General features: G+C 33.5%; 1 protein-coding gene across 2 annotated transcripts; it reads left to right on the forward strand.

Moving 5' to 3' along the window:
* The first annotated feature begins 3,850 nt into the window (after positions 1–3,850).
* LOC144848115 (tyrosine--tRNA ligase, cytoplasmic-like) lies at positions 3,851–23,688 on the forward strand. Of its 2 annotated transcripts, none has more exons than XM_078704808.1 (16): positions 3,851–3,931; positions 9,679–9,724; positions 11,017–11,080; positions 11,413–11,562; positions 12,277–12,452; positions 13,901–13,946; positions 14,883–15,047; positions 16,115–16,166; positions 16,468–16,508; positions 17,276–17,417; positions 18,229–18,314; positions 19,691–19,826; positions 20,200–20,291; positions 20,392–20,585; positions 20,887–21,022; positions 21,609–23,688. In XM_078704808.1, exons 3-16 carry the CDS (start codon positions 11,027–11,029, stop codon positions 21,717–21,719), a joined length of 1,581 nt encoding a protein of 526 aa, XP_078560934.1. In that variant the 5' UTR covers positions 3,851–3,931; positions 9,679–9,724; positions 11,017–11,026; the 3' UTR covers positions 21,720–23,688. The 2 variants fall into 2 exon arrangements, with proteins under 2 accessions (XP_078560934.1, XP_078560933.1); XM_078704807.1 differs by having other exon boundaries at positions 11,026–11,080.
* Positions 23,689–23,965: the final 277 nt, after the last annotated feature.

Raw genomic sequence — 23,965 nt, forward strand, 5'->3', positions numbered from 1 at the left:
TCCTTTTTTGGTGATCGACATACGTACATGTCATGACATACATCACGTGTTGAATCATAAAACACGAAGGAAGAATCGACGAATCAGTATCAGCTTATAGCTGATTGGTCCGCCCAAAGATAGTAACTTTTTCGATTGGTGGTGAACAACAGGCTTGTTATGTCTACAACCTATCCGTCTGTCTGCATATTATTTTATCCACCAAATTGCAATTCACGTGACATGTTTTTTAAAACGTTTAAATTATCCATAAAAACTCTTATAGTGGGGTTCCTTAGCTCTAAAAAAAATGGTCGATTCAAATTCAAATGTCTGATTCTTCAGAACTCGTAAACCATACATCTTAGAAACACGAAAATAATGGCAAAAGAAGTACTACTTTCTATTCATGTTTAATTTAACTCAATACTATAGGAGTTATTTAAAAATAATAGATCTGGACCTATTGGGCGAACCTTCAAAATAGAAAAAGATGCACCAATATATTTACTGTGTTGACCTTTAGTACTGGTGATTTAACATCACTTAATTATGTAAAAAGAAAATCATTCAACCCTCTCACAAAGATTTTCTTTACTTTAAAGCAAATGCAGTCGCAGAAAGCTGTTGTCTAAAAATCTAAAGGCCGTGCTCGGTTTAGTCAGTACAAAGTAAGACAATTTCACCAACTGAAGAAAGATGTTACAATCAAAGAAAATGACAAAACAATGCCATAGGCCTATATCATTTCCAAACGTGCCACCCTCTTATGTTTTTCGCCAAGTATAAGTGGTGAGATCCATGAATATTGTTTAGTTTAGTAAAGTTATTTGTAAAAGTTCCATCCTTATTGTTGGCTAACATTAGATTTCCTAAGCTGACAGATATAGCCGTTGTTGTCCTTTTTTATAGAGTTTTTGAATGTTATTACACCAGCTTTTCGTATATTATAGTTCCTAGGTATTTATACTCTGGGACAACTTTAATTTATAACCCTAATAACCCTAACCCTCATTTCCTATGTTAAGGGGCCCATGTTACTTACAGTATATTTTTGTTGGTAGCTGGTCATACTCTAGATCATGATGAGCAAAATCTGCACAAATTACTTCTTGGTAACTTTGACACTTGCACCGGCCATGTTTTAATCGGTTTACACATCAATATTGTCATTGTCAAGGAATTTAATTGAGGAGACTAAATGATTATAAACTATATTGTACGTGTCCACAGTTTATTCGAAAAGAAAACAACTGATACGAACAAATAACTTCAGTTACTTTTGAACTAGTACTTAGATACTGTGTTTGGATTGATGACTTGGTGGAAGAGAATTACTACCTCAGCCTCATCATGGCTTAGACTGAGGTAAAAAAATGGATTTTTTTGTTAATGTTTTGTATAATCAACAACACCGGCCTTGGTAAATTCACCTAATAATAATTATTTTTTAAAAAATGAGAAAACTACGCCTCCAGATTGCTAGAAATTGCACGCGTAATCAATATTACAGCACTTTCTCTATCTGGACTTCTACGTACGTAACTTTGCATAATTTATGACTATCATCCACTAATGGTAAAATTGTAAAAACAGATTATAAATGTTTGTAACAGATACCATTATTACAAAACCATTATTTTCACTCAATCAGCAGGGAAAAAATAAGTTGGAATTGATTGTACCGTAGAAGTGGATTGACTGCGCATTTTTTCGCCTTGTGATTGATGGAAATAGGCATTGAGCATAAATCAACTTTCGATGGAAAACAGGCTTTACATTCAAATAAAAACGTGTAACTTCTAGTATTTCGGGTTTTTTTTATGTACTGGTGTTCATTCTTTTTATACCGATTATTGCAATTGGCTGGCAAGGGTGCCACTTACAATTAGACACTGACCTACGATGCATTTTACATCCACCAACATAGCAATTAGTATGTAATACAGGCTAAATAAATTATTGAAGATTGAGTAGCTATGCGCATTTCAGCCTTCCCTAAACGTTTTTAGAACCTGGATGTCTCCTGGTATGAAAGCTGTTTTCTATATTTGAATTTACTAAAACAGCACACTATACCTTATATTAGCTTGGAGCCTTTTGTAAACATTTATCACAAAGCAAAACGTCGTTATATCAGGGAAGAGTGAAATTAAACTCCTCCCTGGTTATATCGACTACCTAATATACATCCACCTCCGTGCTTGTGATAGTCTATATCATACTAGCTACCACAGTTAAGGCTTTTAATTTTAGGGGGGAAATCACTTAATGGCGGTCGTCGAACCTGATATAATGTAAACTGCAAAACAATCAACATTTCTTAGAAATAACAATATTAATGATTTATAAGTTAAATTGATTCTCGCGATGTCGTGACGCCTATCCACATTATCACCCACTTGCTAACCAGATACGTTCGGTCGATCATTTTTTCTATTTAGTAGTTAGGTATAACAAAGAAATACAAACAATGTTGTATATTATATTAATAAAACATTATGATAGGCTAAATATATGATGGTATCAGCAATAAATGATATCTTTAGACTACCAGACTGGACTATAATCGATGTTCTTGACGTATAGGTTTCACAGATGTTGCGTTTACTAAATCATATGGCAATGCGACTTTTATGATCGATTATTCTCATCAAACTAAAAAATGTTTTCTCAGTTCCAATCCCTTCTTCATTGCATTTCTTTTGAAATTTATCTATTTCAGGGTAAACAAGGCCATATACATGGCTGTAGTCGCGTGCTCAAATTTGAGTTAGTGTTTATCATCGACCGACCAACCGACCGACCAACCGCATAGTGAGCTGTAGAGTCGCGTTTGCACGCAACTAAAAATATTGGAACATTTGGAGAGATGTAATTGTTGAAGGCTCAATTCCTTTGGAAGATCGTTGTACTATGTATGGTGGCTCTTCGTCGTTGTACCATTTCAATATCTTTCTTGTAGTATGGGCAAGCACCATGCTTCCACACAATATTTGAAGTGAGATCTAATAATTATTGGATCTAAATAAAATGTGAAATGACTCGAAATCAATGAATTCAAAAGTTCCTCTAATAATGAGTAGGTGATTCATTGCTTTTAGCTGCTTTTGTAGTGCCTATATTGGGTGACTCGTTACATAACAACTTTTGACTGGTAATATCCTACTAAAATAGGCATAACTTGTTGTTTTCTTTTTCTTTTTTTTATAATTTTATTTTCTGTATTTCAGTATACATTACTTTACTTGGTTATGTTACAAAGTAATACAAAATAATAATAAAGTAACCTTTTCAAGTTACAAAACATATATGGCTATTTTTATACATAAATATCAAAACAGATTTCATTTAAACAAAAAAAGAATGATGCGAAATAAAAGTCTAACTATTTTTAAAAACAATGTACTTTTCAATTTCTTTATACCTCTCATATACCGATTTGAAGTGATTTATATGAGGTTTTTGTTCGTTAACTTTGCAGTTATAAATATACAATTTTGCAATCAGTATTAAGTTATTAATTGCATGATTATTTCTATGATTTTCAATACCAAAACATATCCTTTCTCTATCTAAATTCACTTTTTTTTTAAACTGTTGTTCAATAATAACTTGTATTTTCCTCCAAATGATTCTATCGGGCACTGTTGTAAATTTTTTAACTTGTTGTGTTCTGCCTGTCAGATATTTACTAATCCAATTTATAAGATTTCCTATAAATCCGTATGCCTTTAGTTTTAATCGCCTCCAATGATGTCAATAAATTAGTTAAACAACTTATTTTATTTTGTAATAAATAGAGCTTCGGAAATAATGGTGACGGTTTTTAAGGTTGCATAATTTCGCGAAAAGAAATTTGTTAATGCTTAAAAGGCAATTGCAGCGTGCCATATTCCTAAACGAAAGCGTGAAAGTCAATCATGTGGAACGAAGCCGGTATTTTTTTCGAGTCGAGGTATATTCAGAGCGTCATTCTGACGACTGGAGCATTCTCTACTTCTCTACGGAGCGCCATTTATGCCTTTATTAACTTCAATAATAGAAATAGTACTACGGTAACTGGTCAAGTGGACCCAATTTAGCACCAGGGTAGCACAGTGATATAAAATAGAAATAAAAGTCACTACTTTTAATATCGTTTCGTATATACCCATATCACAAACTGACAAACAGAAACATCTTGGCATTCACATTGATTCAAATTTATCTTTTTCTTTTCATGTAAATAAACTCCGTTCCAAACTGGGCTTTTCCATCTCCATCTTCCATCTGCTCGGTCATTTAATTAATAAACTCACATCCATACTCCTCTATAACACTATAATCCTCCAACACATTGACTATTGATGTAGTGTTTGAGGAATCAGATCGAATATTGACCGAATACAGACCATTCAAAATAGAGCACTTCGCATTATCCTTAAACCTCATCCTCTCACACCACGAACTAACATTTACAACACCTTATCTTCATACAGTCCAAGATCGCATGCATCTACAACCGGGCTGCCTTGCCTACAGGTCTGTAAATGGTCTTGCTCCGGAATACCTTGCCCTGCGTCTTGCCAGAATTTCAAATCATCGATGTACCCGAAGTGTAAGTGAGAGGAAATTTGTCGTCCCTTTTCCTAAAACTGAAACTTTTAAGAACAGCTTCATCATCTATAGAGCACAACATACCTGAATTTTCTACCCACCAAACTAAGAAATGCGGTAACAATAAACAATTTTAAGTCTGCTCTAAAAAAATATTTAATCCCAAAAGAAAAGACTTTTTGTATAGTATTGTAGGCTATATTTTTGTATTTAAGTAGGCCTACATATATTATATATTTAAATTTTTTGAACATAGTTCATCCGTTTTTTCATATATGTTTTTGACTGTCTGCATATGCTGTTTAGGGTCACTCTCACAAAATAAGGTTTAATAAAAAAATAAAATAGAAATAAAGTCACTAAATTTTAATATCTTTTCGTATGTTAATACAATGTGCTCAAGTGGACCCAATTTGGCCCCAGTGGAGCACAGTGATATAAAATAGAAATAAAGTCACTAGATTCTAATATCTTTTCGTATAAAACACTGTGCTCAAGTGGACACAATTTGGTACCAGGGGAGCAGTGATATAAAAATAGTGAAATAAAGTCACTCAAGTTTCAATCTTTTCGTATGTTAATACACTGTGCTCAAGTGGACCCAATTTGGCGCCAGTAGATTTTTTTAATGGAAAATAATGAATATTGTTTTTCTTTTATTTTGAAAGAGAGATATTTTGTCAAGTGGAACTTTTTTTAAATCAGAAACAAAGTTGCATGGCATTATTTTCCATTAAATAGACTGCCATAAAACCTCGAAAAGAAGCCCATGTGCTCCTTCATTTTTAGTACTCTTGGGTGGGCTTCTTTTCCACATGGAGTTCTTTTCGAGATTACTTTTGCAAACTAAACTGGGGGAACTGCTAACTTCCCGCCCGGAAAATATTTTATTTACATGATTTGAAAAATCTTCTAATGTAAATAATTAGCAGCATCAAAATTTAACAGTGTGGCGTGTTGACCGCGAATGACTAACATACCATCTTTACCATAATACACCTGCACAGACTCATTTGCATAACAACGCACGGACATACCAAACTGTTTAAAATAGAGCTATAAGGTACCCGAAAATGACATCTATTATGTTTTCAAACAACATGCATAAGAATCTTCAGTACCCGGCCATGCTTGGGGCTTAGCAAAGACCGTTTTTGAAAAAAAGAGCTGTATACAGTAGGTTCCCGCCCGAAAAAATGGCGTTACATTATTTGAATAAAACAAACTATATAAGACTCACCAGGACAATATATGAGCTTGTCCCCGGAAAGTGCACCTATTCATTGAAATATAGAATTAAATATTAAGTCTCCAGTACTAGCCCATCCATGGTTGAGGCAGAGTAATGAAAATAGAGCCCAGAAATGCACCTACTTATACGTATTACTATACATAGTCACCTATGATAATTATGATAATGTTAAAATTTCAACTATCCAGATGCGACTTCAACATTTTAGGTGGGGTTTTCTACTTTAAAAACTTGACTTCGTATATGCCTACGGCCTAGCCCGGCGGCGGAATAGTCTAAGCTTCGAAATTGGTCTGGAAATCGGCATCTTTGCAAATGTTCTATATTTGATCTTATTTCACTCTCCATTAACCCTATGCAAAAACCATCGGAGACTATCTGTTTTAGTAAAACATGTTTATTCTGGGACGGTGCGGCCATACACACCAACTACTATGAAGAATCGGACATTTCGCTACCAATGTTGCAACATTGATTAACAAAATCAAAATTTAACAGTGGGGCGCGTTAACCGCGAATGACCAACAATATCATCTTCTCCATTACACCTGCACAAACTCATTTGCATAACAACGCAGGGCTTACCAAACTGTTCAAAATAGCTACAAGGTCCCCAGAAATGACACCTATAGTATTTTGAAACATGATATATAAGAGTCTTCACTACCCCACCATGATTGGGGCTGAGTAAAGACAATTTTGAAAAAAATATTTATTGAAATATGAAATTCAATATTAAGTCTCCAGTTAAGCTCACCATGGTTGGGGAGAGCTAAGAATGAAAGCTTAGTCCCCGGAAATTATGAAACGAAATATAAAAGTCTTCAGGACCAGCCATACAATGGTAATTGTTTCCCAAGTGTGAGACATGCAATGCACGCGGCCGTGACGGTAATTCAACAAAACAAAATTATGAAATACAAACAGAGCTAGCACACAAAAGCCTACTTACTAATTTTAATATTTCTATAATTTAGAAAACAATTAGAATTATCATATCACCTTTGATAATTATATTGTTAAATTTCAACTATCCAGATGCGAATTTTAGGTTGGGTTTTAAAAAAACTCGACTCCATATATACTTCAATTTCGAAGATCTGCTTAAAACATATTTATTTATTTATTTATTCTGCCATAAACTTTTATTCACAACATATTAGTAGGCCTACAATACAATTATCTTGCATGAAACGGATATTTAAAAATACACTATAATGTGTAACGGTAGAATTACAATTCTAATGTAAAAGATTAACAAAATAAAAATTGAACAGTGTTGTGTGTTGATCGCGAATGACTAACAATACCATCTTTCCTACAGCACATGTGCACACTCATTTGCATAACAAACGCACGGCATACCAAACTACGATGAGATAAATTAATTCTCTTCTAAACACGTAACGAAGATAATTAATTCCCTTTTTTTTATATAAAATAAATTGAGGGCGCTAAACATAAAATTTAAACCATCAAAGCAGTTTGCGAGAGCCAAAAAAAAAAGATGGTAAATGTGCTCTCCCTGCCTCAGCACTAAGGCCCTGCCACAGCCTTTTGGGGTCGTTTCCACCACATCACCAGATGCATTGATGTTGTCGCCTCATGATGTGTGGTGGAAAGGGGGACGTATAATTCTGTGAACCCCAAACACAGTGGCCGCATGCCTTTAACTCTATTCCACCGACCAGCGTGGGAATCGAACCCACGACATACGTGTTGTTAACACGACGCTCAGACGACTGAGCTAACTGATCATTTTGGTTTTAGCAAGCTTAATAGGATATTTATGACGTAATGATCAATTACGTAATACACGTATAAATAGACTATTATCAGCTTTTCAGTCATGTACTTGGTGGCGTAACGGGTAATGCTCAGTTTTGAGTGCTATCGGCTGGGGTTCAAACCTCGACGGATATTTTTTTTTTTTTTTTAATATTGTTTTTTTTTTAATAGAGATATGTGACACTGTATTGTCGAACATGTATGGTACCATACCGGTAGGTATTCAAATATGCTTAATACGAAAAGATATTAACATTCAGTGACTTATTTCTATTTTATATCACTGTGCTCCCCTGGCTCCAAATTGGGTCCACTTGAGCACAGTGTGTATTAACATACGGAAAGAAAATAAAATTCAGTGACTTATTTCTATTTTATATCACTAAACTAAAGGAGGGGAGTTTCTAGATTCCCGCCCGGAAAATTGTGCCTTTACATGATTAGAATTTCTAATGAAGATTAACAAAATCAAAATTTATCTTTTAAATTAAATTTTGTGGCGTGTTCACCGCGTAGGACCAACAATACCATCTTCTCCATTACACCTGCACAAACTCATTTGCATAACAACGCAGGGCTTACCAAACTGTTTAAAATAGCTACAAGGTCCCCAGAAATGACACCTATAGTATTTTGAAACATGATATATAAGAGTCTTCACTACCCCACCATGATTGGGGCTGAGTAAAGACAATTTTGAAAAAAATATTTATTGAAATATGAAATTCAATATTAAGTCTCCAGTTAAGCTCACCATGGTTGGGGCAGAGCCAAGAATGAAAGCTTAGTCCCCGGAAATTATGAAACGAAATATAAAAGTCTTCAGGACCAGCCATACAATGGTGATTGTTTCCCAAGTGTGAGACATGCAATGCACGCGGCCGTGACGGTAATTCAACAAAACAAAATTATGAAATACAAACAGAGCTAGCAAACAAAAGCCTACATTTTAATATTTCTATAATTTAGAAAACAATTAGAATTATCATATCACCTTTGATAATTATAATGTTAAATTTCAACTATCCAGATGCGAATTTTAGGTTGGGTTTTAAAAAACTCGACTTCATAATTATGCTTAAATTTCGAAGATCTGCTTAAAACATATTTATTTATATATTCTACCATAAACTTTTATTCACATATTAGTAGGCCTACAATACAATATCTTGCATGAAACGGATATTTAAAAGTACACTATAATGTGTAACGGTAGAATTACAATTCTAATGTAAAACATTAACAAAATAAAAATTGAACAGTGTTGTGTGTTGATCGCGAATGACTAACAATACCGTCTTTCCTACAGCACATGTGCACACTCATTTGCATAACAAACGCACGGCATACCAAACTACGATGAGATAAAATTAATTCTCTTCTAAACACGTAACGAAGAGAATTAATTCTAATTTATATCACTGTGCTCCACTGGCTCCAAGTTGGGTCCACTTGAGCACAGTGTATTAACATACGAAAAGATATTAAAATTCCGTGACTTATTTCTATGTTATATCAATGTGCTTCCCTGGTACCAAATTGGGTCCACTTGAGCACAGTGTATTAAAATACGAAAAGATATTAAAATTCAGTGACTTATTTCTATGTTATATCACTGTGCTCCACTGACGCCAAATTGAGTCCACTTGAGCACAGTGTATTAAAATACGAAAAGATATTAACATTCAGTGACTTATTTCTATTTTATATCAATGTGCTTCCCTGGTACCAAATTGGGTCCACTTGAGCACAGTGTATTAAAATACGAAAAGATATTAAAATTCCGTGACTTATTTCTATTAGTATCACTGTGCTCCCCTGGCTCTAAATTGGGTCCACTTGAGCACAGTGTATTACATACGAAAAGATATTAAAATTAGTGACTTATTTCTATTTTATATCATCACTGTATGTGCTCCACTGGTGCTAAATTTGGTCCACTGAACCAGAGTTACCGTAGTACTATTTCTATTTCGGAAGTAAATAAAGGCATATATGGCGCTCCGTAGAAGTAGAGTATGCTCGATCGCCGAAATGACGCTCTGAATATACCTCTCGAGTCGACGTATCTTCACTAACTAATATCAACATATTGTAGAATTTTAGGTATTTTATTTTTCTCTTGCTGGGTGGAATACAGTTAGTGTTTATATTAAATGATTAATGAATTATTTAGATTCAATTCCAAATTTGGCTGAGCAATTCTGGCCTAACAAGCTAGCTAATTTACTAACAAATGTCTCTTGTCTTGTACTAGCTAGGCTAGCTCACTCACTCAGAGGAGACCTCTCTCTAGCCTAGCTGCTAGGCCTATATAATAGCCCAGAGTCCTTTAAACGGCAGAAACACATCATACAAGATGTTGCATCAGCCGGAAATGGTGAATTGGAAAGAAGGTGTTAAAAGGGTTCCTGGGCCTTAAAAAGAAAGACTTAATATGATATGATAACTTCAAGTCTTCGTTTTTTTTAAATACAAAATGTTATGTTGTAAAAATTAAATTGTTCTTTTTATAGTAGGCCTATTTTATTAAATAATATTTTAAATTAGAGTTTCAAAAAGGTCCATTAAATTCAAATAATTGTGAATACTTTTTTTGTATATGTCACTGGAAGTTGTTCATATTCCACAGCTCAGTACTGTAATGTATCAAGTCTATTAACAAAGTAACTAGGTAATAATACCTTTTTCACAAAATTAACAACTTGTAACAAGTTGTAACCAGGTTTGCATATTATAGTGTGATGACAATTTTCTGGAGAAAAACACCCGATTGGAATTTGTTATTTATTTATACTGGGTAACCTCTTCAGTCAAATCTGGTCTCCCAGTGCCCAGTTAAGCGTGGTTCCCACTAGCGACGCAACGCAAGGACGTAACGCAACGCAAGTGAATTGACCAATCACAAGCGATGGCTTATTCGCTTGTGATTGCTAACTGTCTATAACTTCGCTTGTCATTGGTTAAAACGCTTGCGTTGCGTTTACGTCCTTGCGTTACGTTCTAGTGGGAACCAAGCTTTATGATCAGTGGCTGTGTGTGTAGTAGTACACCAGGGTACAACTACTAGGTTCTTTAAAGTACATGTGAGCTAGATGTGTACTGTACACTGGACCTTTATAGACTATATTCTACCACCAGAATCATGAAGTGAGTGAGCCTCGAACCCATGCCGATGTTAAGGCTACGATCAGAGGCCTGTTTTTGTTCCGAGATGTCCCGAGTTGTTACTGCGCGCACATGTATTGCCCTGTTATTAAACTGACCAATCATAGTAATCAAATATCATGCAACTATGTTTTTTCCCGAGATTCCTCACGGTTAGCAAGTTGTAAGTCGCAATCTATGTAGATGTGAAAAGGGTATTAGTTAACAAAAATATCGAACATTTTCTTAAGTGTTTCAGAAATGGCTAATCCTGACAGTAAGAGACGATTGGGTCTCATTCAGAGGAATTTACAGGTACAGTAGGCACTATAATACCACCATTGTTTTAAATTTGTGTAATTGTTATTGTGTTAAATTAAACTGATTATGGAAACTAAAAAGTTATCACTGGGCACTAAAAATGTATAGTTGACTATCTACCTACCTACCTACCTTGATGTTAAGGTTAACCTTTCACCTTGTGTGTCTCTCTAAATATTTCCATCACTGCGATTATACAGCGAGAACTGCTGTGGATTTTGATGTTACATAATGAATTCTGGGACTATCCCATAATAGGCACCACACTAGCACTAATCAATTGAGCATATTTATGTATTATCTATTGTTTTAATTCATTGGTGTAGGAAACTTTAGGGGAAGATCGTTTGACTAAATTGTTGGATGATGGACAGGACGTGCGTATATACTGGGGGACTGCAACAACGGGCAAACCCCACATTGCTTATTTTGTTCCCATCAGTAAAATTGCTGACTTCCTTGAAGCTGGATGCCAAGTAAGTATAGTATAAATAAAAATATTTCTGGATTAGCATACCTTTTGTTATTTAATCTCAAAGAGATACTTCTAAAGTTCATGGTCGATGGGCCATGGACATATACCAGAAAACACACACACACACATATATATAATTACCAACAACGTTTAAGAACCCGTTTCTACTGCAAAAAATAACCGATTAATAACCATGTGAATAAATTTCTCCCAATGTCTATGGCAGCCTCAAAATAACTGTTAAAAGCACCCAATCGATTCAGTGTTATTAGAACACCATTTAACTGTTGCTGTGCAACTTTTAGCTGAAACGCAAAATAATGGTTATTTGATTGACAGCCACTGACCTTGTGTCAACTACAGTACACTGCAGTAATGTTTGAATTGACCGCCGTTACCCATTGGATTTTGGGTACTGATAACGATTTCCGTCGATGACCACCCACGGATATTTAGGAGCAAAAATTGAGAAGAAATGCAGTCGATATAAAAATCAATTTTAAATCTATTTTGAAATAAATGGTTTATTCGGCGCTATGCAGGAGAGACCCTAAGTACATTTTTTTACATGGTTTTCAAATTACATGCTCTTAATTTGTATTTACTTTTAAATACAGTTTTGCATATTGATGTTTGTTTTACTGTAATTTTGAACTATTACAACTGAAACTGTATACATACATTTTTAAATACATATCTTTTTGTTTGCATTAAGGTCACAATTTTGTTTGCTGATCTCCATGGTTACCTAGACAACATGAAAGCTCCTTGGAGCCTACTGAACCTGCGTGTTAAATATTATGAGAATGTCATAAAAGCTATGTTGCAGTCTATTGGTGTTCCTCTTGACAAACTTACCTTTATAAAAGGAACGGACTATCAGCTTAGCAGGTTAGTGTTCATTTTCAAGGTCAGAGGTAAAATCAAATGCACCCAGCAATTTCAGGAAAAAAAAATGGCTACACTATGAAATGGGGCGGATTGGTATAAAATGTGGTTCCCACTAGAACGCAACACAGCAACATATCAAAGCAAAGTGCTGTATTGCATAATCACAAGTGGGATCCGATGCTGCAAATTTATCGCTACAGGAAATCAAATCAGTTTGATTTTGCGCACAACACAAGAACACTGGAAAACACATAGTACAGCACGTAGCCAAGTACGCGGGGTGAACCAGGTTGAGTCTACGACAACTAACGTTGATGTGCAATTAGCATGTTTGAATTGCAGGCGGGGGAAAACACAATTATTGGAAGGGCATTTTCTTATGTTGCACTATGTCGCATCGCTTGTGGGAACCATGCTTAAGCGGTCTATAGCACTTAGACAGCTATAATTTGTGACATAGCAAGTAATCTTTATTATAGACCATTGCTATACCTGTCTAACCTCTCAGCAGTCTTTAAAATTAAAGCCTACTCGAAGGAGTCTTAAAACAGTCTTAAACCTCTCTTTTTGTCAACAGACGTGGCAGGGCTGAAAATTAACGGTCGCTTTGCCCTCGTTTAGTAAGGGCGAGTATTAATTTTGTGAAGGTCGACCCGTCTGGCAACTTCCATAAACCATATCCACCTATCTGTTATTATTAACCGCGCTAGGCTAAAATAAGCTACAGCGGTTCTGTTTTCTCTGTCGCGGGCGAAGGTCATTGCACACACTACGCTCGAATAACAAGTTGCCAAAACAAAAAAGCCCTATTGTTATCACCTGCCATACAAGCTTGTTAAAATTTGTTTGGTATATTTCAAATAGCAAAGCAAAGCAAAGCTACTCCACAGTAGTTAACAAACAATTACAACCCTGTTGGTACAGTACCCGCTGCTTACTTGGGCTCGAATCTAACCACTAGCCATCAGCAAAAGCTTGGTGGTCTAGAGGTATGAACGCCAGGCTACTGATCTGGAGGTCGTGGGTTCGTGTCCCACCCGAGAATGACTTGCAATTTTTTTCGCAAATATTCACAAATGTACTTAGTATGAAGTACAAATTACGTCAGAGTAGGGCAAAACATCCGATTTTCTACGATAAATGACACAAATTATAAGTTTAATTTAGCGACATCCAACACCTTGTGAATAGGCTATGTACAAGATCATATGGGCGTAACATATCTTTTTTCCAAATGTGCCTATTGTGATTGAAAGGGGGCATGCAGGGAATGAATATTATCATATGTAATAATAATTATATAAGATGAAGGGGAGGGGTTATACATATCTCCCTCACACCCCCCTATATATGAATCTTAACATGTTAATTGTCTTAAAATGCCAATTCCGTGTTTTTATATTCACTACAATATTACTGACTTTGTGATTTCTGCATTGTTCTTGTAGGGAGTACACATTGGATGTTTATCGACTTAGCTCTGTTGTTACTGAGGTAATTCATGAAACACATGAAGAACAATTTTTATAAACAAATAAACCAATATTACCAAGAATATTACATGCATCATACCCAAAAATGTTTTAATATTGATTTAATATTTATTATTTTTGTAGCAGTTTTTTCTCCTTTTTTTATAATCTAAATACAAAGTTGAGGGAGCCAACCATTGATATTATGTATCCTACCCTATTCACATATGTATTTTACATTTTTATTAATTTATTGATTTTGGACGTCGTATGTGGCAGAAATCCTAAATAATTCATAAGATTATTATGTCATAAATTATAGAATCATGGGGGCGCTATACAAACATAGATCAAATAGGTTGTGTCAATGGTTACCAGCTGTATGGATCAATGATATAGACTGCCAGAGTTTGATATCTATCGACATCTTTGATGTTTTTTACTAGGTGAGAGAGATTATTTAGATCAGTCCTGGTTTAGATGGTTTGGTCACAGCATGGAGAAATAAACTCCATGGTCCCGGGAACCAGATTTTAGGCCGCGATATAACAAGTTTGCAGAACGCTGATTGAGATGATTAAATTCAGTTATTTATTTATTCAGGTATAACAAATTTACAAAAAGCAGACAAAATATTGTATTACAAAAATTGAAACATTATTGCAAGGTTATTGTATTTCAGAAATAATAATAATTTATCTCATTCATGCCTTATTCATGATTTCTGACAGCCAGCCTTGACCCCCTAAGTTCAAAACATTGTAATACAGAAGATAGGACATTACATTATGTTCAGCAGTTCATTTTACAATTTGTAGGCCCTCCCCATGCCATTGTTACATATAACAATGTTTGTATACATGTTTTGGGTTTTTTTTCTAAAATTGAGATCAGGTGTCCCTCACTCCTCACTGTTGTATTCAACTATAAAATAATTGAAGTGTTGTGTTATTTCTAGCATGATGCTAAGAAAGCTGGGGCTGAGGTTGTTAAACAGGTTGATCATCCTCTACTCAGTGGGCTGCTCTACCCAGGCCTACAAGCACTTGATGAAGAGTACCTGAAAGTGGATGCACAGTTTGGAGGGGTAGACCAAAGAAAAATATTTACCTTTGCAGAAAAAGTAAGTTCTGAAAATAATAATTGAATACTAAATTTGTTTAACTAATAATTGTTTATTTAATAACTGTAATTTTATCTATATATTCAAATGACAACTAGGCTGCTTAAGCTCATTAACACAATACTATAGTTGAACCATCTTTGTTATATATTTACTTCCAATTCCTTCTATCATTCCCATCACACACGTACTAAAAATAAATTATCTATACCCTCCCATAGAACAAATTTTTTCCAACATAACATTCGATACTCTGGACCCACCCTATGGAACAACCTACCACCCTCCATTTTAAAATCTGCTTCCCCTAAGATACTTCTCTCAAAATTAAAAAAATACACCTTTTCTACTTATTAAATATTTATTAATCGGTCATGTCTCGATCTGCAGTACCAACAGATTTATTCATATTTTAGATTATGAAATTTATTATGATTTTCTTCAATGCATTTCTTTTCTTTTTTATTTGTGTTAAGGCTCGCCCAACACAAGATGTTACAAACATCTTTCTGGGCTTTTGCCTTCATTTTCTGATATACTTTTATAATTCTGTACAATCCTGTTTCTTGTTTTCCTACTGTATGTATTCAGATTTTGTAAATAAATGTCTATTGAATGAATGAACTTTCGCAAGTATTCTCAAATGTACTTAGTATAAAGTACAAATTACGTCAGAGTAGGGCAAAACATCTAATTATATAATATTAATTATTTGGCAAAATAGAATTTAGTACTTGCTTTGTTATGTTAGCATGATAGCGCCTACAATTTTGAAGTTATCGTTCTGAAATTGTCGGTGTAAATAGGTGTATACTTACAGAACATGCAGAAAATCGGTTCATTAATAACTTTGTATAAATAAATAATAAATTTGTATTCTTTTAAGTTACCTGTATCTTTCATATAAGAGATATTAAATAGCGTGCCCTCTGTATTATTTTAACATGGACCAAAAATAAATTATCAAGTAGTAAGCCCTGTTTCTCCAAATATTTTTCCCTGATATATTTTGCCAAGTACTTCAATCAGTTTCTGAGTGCTTTCATCTTCTTGTTTTTCTTTTAAAGTACTTGCCAGCACTAGGTTATGCCAAGAGAATCCATTTAATGAATCCAATGGGTAAGACTAAAACTCTGTCTACACCATCAAACTTTATGTGACAAAAAAATGTGACTTGCCCATATATAGACATGATGATGTCATATCACTACCATATTTGAGTATATCACTACCATATTTTGTCACACTTTTTTGTCGAACTAGTTTGATAGTGTAGACAGACAAAATATTTAATACTGCTGTTATTATTATTATGGCATAACATTCTAACTGTACTCCTGTAATACAAACAGTTTTGATTTTGTTTACTTCTGTTTAAATGGAAAATAAATTATAAAAATTAAATTATTGTTGTTTTCAGTACCTGGACTCACAGGAACAAAAATGAGCTCATCTGAAGAGGTAAAAATTCAGTTCTCTCCAATGAGAAATTTTATTCAGTATAAACGGGCCACAAATCCCAAAATGCAATAAATAATATATAAGATACCATTAGGTAGGTACAATTGACTTGATCCCACATCCATATACAATACATCTGGAAAGTGATACTCTTGTGTTTTTGTCTGTGGATTTAGGTTTAATGACCTTAGGTTTAATGACCTTAGGTAGAACTTGTTTGAGATACGGTGTGGAATGAATCGATCTCTTACATTGGTGTATAAACGGCATATTAGAACAAAATGATTCAGTGTTTGGTATTTGCATAATGTAATGGTGTTGTTTTTCCATCCTTACACAAAAACCAGATGCATTGTTGTAATTTATGTATGTTTAAGGGTTCCCACTCAACAGTGAATTAGTTGGTTTTTTTTTACGCTTTTGGTTTTTCATGTCTCTTATGTTTCTCCGTTATTTTTGATATCCGTTTATTTTGAATCTTTGTACTGTCCTTGTTTTGAGACAAATAAAAAACAACACAGATATGTATGTAATTTTTTTGTTAAGGATATTGGTACTGGTCCTCGTAACCAGGATACTAGATCACATATGGTGGCTATTGACTGTATACAGTTAGAGCTTACGGACACTGCATGTTGATGCTCAAAACAATATCACTCCTGCATCCCACTAGACCACTTTCGTATTTTTTTTTATACAGTATGAATATTGTACATATATTTATATATTATAAATTGAACAAATTTTGTATTAATGGTTAATTTTAGGATTCAAAAATAGACCTTTGTGACAGTCCATCATCACTAAAGAAGAAATTAAAGAAGGCATTTTGTGAACCGGGGAATGTCACTGAAAATGGAATCCTATCGTTTACAAAGCATGTATTGTTTCCACTATCACGAGGCAAACGTAAGGGCAACATCACTTTTGAGATAATAGTTCTGTAGTTGTATTTGTTCATACTAAGCCTGGTATCGCCAAGTAGGGGCCCAGTATTGCCTGGTACAGTTTTATGATATAAACATACATTTTATTAACATGTTTTTTTTGTGGTAAATCTAACTTATATATATATATATATTTTTTTTCCAGAAACGAGTTAAAATCAGTTTAAAAATTGTTCAACTTTTCATTTATAACAACATGTCAACAAAAACAAAACATCACTTATCACAGAGGGCAATCTTCAGTTTCAGAATAAACCTAATCAGTATTTTAACAGTTCTTTACATTAAAAATGTATAAAACGTACAATTAAATATCACAATAAAATTAATAAATACAATGTTAGCATGAACATTTTATATCATAAAACCCTAACACTAAACCTGGGCAATACCGGGCAAAGATTAGTATAACCCAGTTGTATTGATACGACGTTGTTACTTTTGTGACCCACAAAACTGCTAGTATGTTGTATTTTGTGATAGTGGTGTTTTAATTTTTATATATACAATAATATATATGTTGTCTGTTTTCGCCAATGATGCTCTTGTGTGTATGGTTCATTCACATGCTTTGATAGTCTGTCAACTTGAAAATGCTGTTATTTTTATGCTCTGATTTCAGAGATATGTATCTGAATATAAATATAAATTTTATATAGGCAAGAGAGGTGTTTGCAGACTCATACTATCTATGATTTAGTGTTTTGCATTTACAATAATATACATCATTAAATTTATACTAAATGTTAGTTTCATCTTTTAATGTTAATTAGCTTTCTTAATTGAACGCAAAGAAGAATTCGGAGGAAACAAGTTGTACGATGATTATGAGAGTCTTGAAAAAGAATTTGGAGAAGAGGTATATTGCTATTTATTTGTTATTTATAATTCTCACTCCTCAGGATGATCAAGGAACTCAACAGTTCTTTTCATAATGTATATATGTGGTGTACCTCAAACTTTATATAAACATACTTTATAATGATAATAATGATATAATCATTTATATTGCGTGCCATACATCCAATGAAATTACTCACAGGTTCAGAAAGAAAATGATAGTGATACATTACATCTTGAATACTACAGTAGCTTGTAGTAAAGTTTCTATATGTTATGGGGCAGATTGCTATAAAACAGTCTTAACTGATGGTCTTAACTCCCCGATTAAAGCCTGCTTTATCAGATAGACAGTCGTACTAAAGACACCCCTGTTAGACCATTGCTATAAAACAGTCTTATCTAAAACCGCGTACAGTAACAAATTGGGGCGCAATTTTATGTGTAGAATACCAAATAAGGTAGTGCTTCGTCACGCTTGCTCAATTCGTAACAGTACATACATTTTTACGTGAGAAAATCTATTCTATATAAAGATCATTGTTAATCATTTGATTTAACACTTAAAACTCATTCAATGTGTTGTCTTTCATCGCCATGTTGACTAAAAGAGAGGTTTAAGACTGTTTTAAGACTCCTTTGAGTGCTTACAGGTTAAACCGTGGTATAGCAATGGTCTATAATAAAGACTACTTGCTACGTCACTAATTATAGCACCAAAATCGTTTATAGACCGCTTCTAGCAATCGACCCATGGTATTCATAAAATAGTCTAGTAATATTGACCTTTCCAATTCAATTCAATCATAAAAGCAGATGTCCCAACTCTCCTGTCAGGAGACATTATGAAAGCATGGCCAAACAATAGAGGGTGCTATATAAAACTCATGTGCATCAACTTTTTTTAAATAACCCTGGAATACATTGGGAACGCATCTTTCGCTTTTAGTTACATTTGAACCAGAAGGTCTAATATAATATATCTATAAAATACAATAAAAAAAGAATAAAAAAAGAATAAAACATTAAAAGGAGAGTCTCACACATGTGTTGATTTTTACATCAACTCCAACTAAAAACTGTCACTGAATTTTACTAAAAGATGAATAATTTACAAATTTAATTGTAGTGGAGCTGTAGCTTGGTAGTTAATGTGCTTGCCTTCCAATCCTAAGGTCCAGGTTTCAATCCTGGCCTAGTGCCAGGGTTGTTACTCACAACTCTTTCTGCTCCACTCCCTAAGCCTCAAAAGAGACTTAGTTTTTAAACACGATAAATTATAAAGTAGTTTATCCATCCTGTAATTGGTGAGTTTTGCTTGCTGTTGGATGTGTATAAAATAAAAAATTTAAAAAAAAAACAAATTTTAAATATTATTTTGGTTTAATTTTTTAGCTGGTACACCCTGGAGATCTAAAGCAAGCAGTAGAAAGGGAAATAAATAAACTACTTGACCCAATTAGAAAGCAATTCCAGTCACCTGAGTTAAAGGAACTAGCATCTAAGGCATATCCAGTAGAACCAAAAACAAGTAAGAAAAAATGTATTTATTAATTTTTTTTTTTTTTATTTAATTAATTTGCAAATTTCTTAGATATATTTGTGTTTTGAAATAAATGTGATAATAAACAAAAGTATAAAGATATGAACTATTTCAGTTAATATATTATTTAAATATTCAGATTAATATAATAATGATGATGTTACTTTACATTATCAATTAAAATTGGTCATGATGACCAGAATGTTGACCATGATCAGTTTAAAAAAAATTAATTTAATTTACTCTAACAGTTTTTCATAGGAAGATCATGATGCTAACAGAGTTAATTTAAAGATTAATTTGAAATTGAACAACAACAGATAGAATTTCCTTTTTCATTTTTTTGGAATGTTAATTTCAGAAGTGAAAAAAGGTGCAAAGTCTGGGGCAAGTGAAGAATTAAGCCCATCACGACTTAATATCAAAGTTGGGAAGATTGTCTCGGCTGAAATGGTAAGTTCTCTAGCAAGGATTAATAAATATAATATTCTTTATGGAGGAAAGATACAATAAAATATAAAAAAACTTTTATTTATTCTGTTAATGTGCTTAGCACCCTGATGCGGAAACTCTTTACTTGGAGAAAATTGATATTGGAGAAGATGTGCCGAGAACTGTGATCAGTGGTCTGGCTGGTAAGGTTGAGTTGGAGCAATTAAGAGACAGATTAGTGGTTGTGTTATGTAACCTTAAGCCAGTGAAAATGAGAGGAATTGAATCACAAGCAATGTTGCTATGTGCTGTAAGGTAAGAAAACTAGTTAATTTTCTTAATAGCCACTTGACTAATTAGCTTTAGATGTTACTCCGGACCCACTTACCATATTGCTTGTCCAAGTTAACATTACAAAACTAAAGCTCTGTCTACAGTATTAAACTAGTTTGACAAAAAAAAGTGTGATATGACCAAATATGGTGGTGATATGATTATCATGTCCATATATGGGCACATCACATTTTGTTGTCACATAAAGTTTGATAGTGTAGACAGAGCTTAAGATAAATTTCATTATGTATGAACATTTTCTATATTTTTGTTTGTTTCACAGTGAGGATGGTACAATTGAACCACTTAGTCCGCCAGAGGGCAGTAGCCCTGGGGAGGTAGCTCTGTTTGAAGGTCACAGTTCTGGAGAACCTGATGCAGAGCTTAAGCCTAAGAAGAAAATATTTGAGCAACTTCAGGTTAATAATATGGCTTTATTTGCAAGAGTAGTATGCTTTAAACCCTTTCCCACATGGCCAAACCTTTGTTAGTTATACAGTAGAACTCCTATCAAGGGGACACCTTTAGGACCCAACAAAGTGTGGAGGAAAAGTGTAGGCCTGTAATATTAAAAAAATAAATTGACCCTCATTCTTTTTATGTTAAAGTGTCCTGTTAATAGGCATGTCCCCTAAATAGGAGGAGTTCTACTCTCTGTATATTGAGAATATGTTGACTATTGAAGAAAATAGATACCGTTGAGTGTATAGGGTGTAATATAATATCTTCTTCTTCTTCCCTTAGTCTGCATAACCTCATAACTTATTTAGGCTTCCTTGCATGTTTTTAATTACTATCAAACTTTTTAATATATAATTATTGTGTTTTATTTTATTTTTTTATTATGTGTGGAAAATATATTGAATATATCAAATAAACGATTAAATATGTTCATTCCTTAGATTTTAAATCAATTTAATTTATAGATGATTCTTATGTATCTAATAATTGTGTGGTACTGACAGATTTATTTAATGTTACAATTTATTTTCTCATATTTTTCAGGTTAACTTAAAAACCTCATCTAATGGTATCGCACAATGGAAGGACCATCAACTTGTAACCAAATTAGGACCAGTTGTAGCACCCTCACTAAAAAATGCTTCTATTAGATAATAGTTTATATTAATTATTGATAGTCTACATTTCTCAAGCCAACTTATTTAAAGTCATACATATCTGAGCTATAATTGTACAGGCTATATACAGTATACTGTACTATGTTGTACAGGCTATATTAATTATATGGTTAACCCACTTGTACAAAGCACTACAAGATTTAATTTGAGATGCCCTAAAACTAAAATTGATATACAATTTAAAAGACAGTACCATTTTTACTATTTTTTTAACATGGAGAAATTAATTTTGATGGGTTGATACATTGTGAAAGTGTATTGTTAATATGTTATATGGTATATTATAATCATTTTTCATTAAATCTTTATAAAAATTGAGCTTTAAATGTGGGATGCTAACAATTAGGCTTTTGTACTTAATAATTGTACTTGTTTATAACATATTTTATTGAATACACCATATTTATTCAAATAAATGCCCGAAGCTTTTATATATTACCTCGAATAAACACCCCCCCCCCCCCCCCCAACATATATACACAACAGTGTATCATAACACATTTCTATTTGTAGTAGAATTCATTGATTGGCATGATCTACAATTTACCAAGTATTCATACAATTTTTATTATTATATTAATGAGTTGTATTTATTTGATCATACATGTTACAATATTACACCCTCCCTAGAAACCCTCCTGAACAATAAACGCCCAAGGGCGTTTAATTGAATGAATATGGTAATATAAATCACAAGATATGCTACTCAATTCTATATAAGATATGCAGAGTATGTTGCTAGTCTAGGCATACATTAAGTGGCACCAATTTGAATATGTTCTCGTTATTTTATTTACAAAATACATATAAACAAGAAATATTGGCCATAGCAGTAAGAACTGAATTGCGGCACAAAGTTTGATGCATGCACAATGTCCATTAGACTTGCCCCAAGTCTGTAGTAATTATGTTAGTTCACCAGTTGGCGTTTGGTTTTTGTCTGAAAATACCAAAATTGTGAGCTCAAGTATGAAACGCCATGTGTGCCAAAATATTTATCTTTTATTAATTTCGGTCTAGAACCTAGACTAAATGTCCATGCAAGGAGTAAACATTATTGATAGTATCATGCAAGCACTTTTATGTATTAATCTTGGGTCAAAATAATGCCCCAGACATGAATCAATATTTCGAAAGTTACCAAATAGATTTTCTTTTTTATTTGACTGATCTTAGGAGATCTTCTCGCTATTACTATCCAAGCAGTACGAGATCTTTTTCGATTTGAGGAACTTGTAATCAATCAGTCGAATATGTCTACACATTTAATGTTTGTGACTATTATTTTTGTATTAGTAATCATGTACATGTTGCTCCTTAAATAGTTTTGATGTCAGCCAAGTATCCTTCCCATCATGCACTTGGTCGGTATGGTTTAATAATATGAATTGGCTAGTATCTTGAGTCTATATTTAATATTTTTATTTTATAACTAGAAATTGTCGTATTCGATTGGAATTTTTAACGTTGAGTATAGTTCTTCTGGTGAGTACTTATTTAATGGAGTATTGAGACTAGCGTTGAGACTGTTCATAATGGAAAAGCTTACATTGTTAACATTTTCTATTTAAAAGATTTTCTGTTGAGCACAATCCGTTTAAAATTTACCATTTGAATACCAAACATACTCAAAGAATCTTCATGTTGACAACGAAAGTTCCCAATCGAATATGACTAATGGTATATATTATAATGTAGATAAACTATTAGAAAGCAATACCATACCTATGATAGGCTACCAATTTTATCAAGTTTATAATGACCTACCAATTTAAGTCCTCAATTACCTTTGTCAAAACAGTAAACATTAATGAGAAAATCTAGTTGAGGAAAATTAAATATGAGTAGAGAATCTATATATTATTATGCTACATTTGTAGGGGTTTTAAAACTTTTGGGTATATTAAATTTTAAGCACATGAATAAATATAATACTGTACAAGTTGGATTGGATATTATCTCATTATATTAAAAGTAGGCTGTTTTAATGTCAGATATTTGCCCTAATGTGATGTTTTCATTTCATTATTTATTTGGTCTATTTCAGTATATACATATAAAAACTGAAATTGGGGAGACCAGGGTGAACTTAATCACTGTAGCTGAGCCGGTTGTACTAAAAAGAACATTTGAGAATACTTTTGGGTGGGACTCAAACCCACGACCTCCAGATCACTAGCATGGCATTCAAAGGGTAAAGCTTGGTTCCCACTAGCACACAAC

The sequence above is a fragment of the Antedon bifida genome, chromosome 7 (assembly GCF_963402885.1).
Source record: "Antedon bifida chromosome 7, ecAntBifi1.1, whole genome shotgun sequence".
Taxonomy (NCBI): Eukaryota; Metazoa; Echinodermata; class Crinoidea; order Comatulida; family Antedonidae; genus Antedon; species Antedon bifida.

Bases quoted from the DNA above. Each gene is read 5' to 3' on its own strand.
- LOC144848115 (XM_078704808.1), top strand. From the start codon at position 11,027: ATGGCTAATCCTGACAGTAAGAGACGATTGGGTCTCATTCAGAGGAAT. The intron at 18,315-19,690 runs GTATATTGCTAT...TTAATTTTTTAG, and splicing joins AAAAAGAATTTGGAGAAGAG to CTGGTACACCCTGGAGATCT. The intron at 21,023-21,608 runs GTTAATAATATG...CATATTTTTCAG, and splicing joins AAATATTTGAGCAACTTCAG to GTTAACTTAAAAACCTCATC.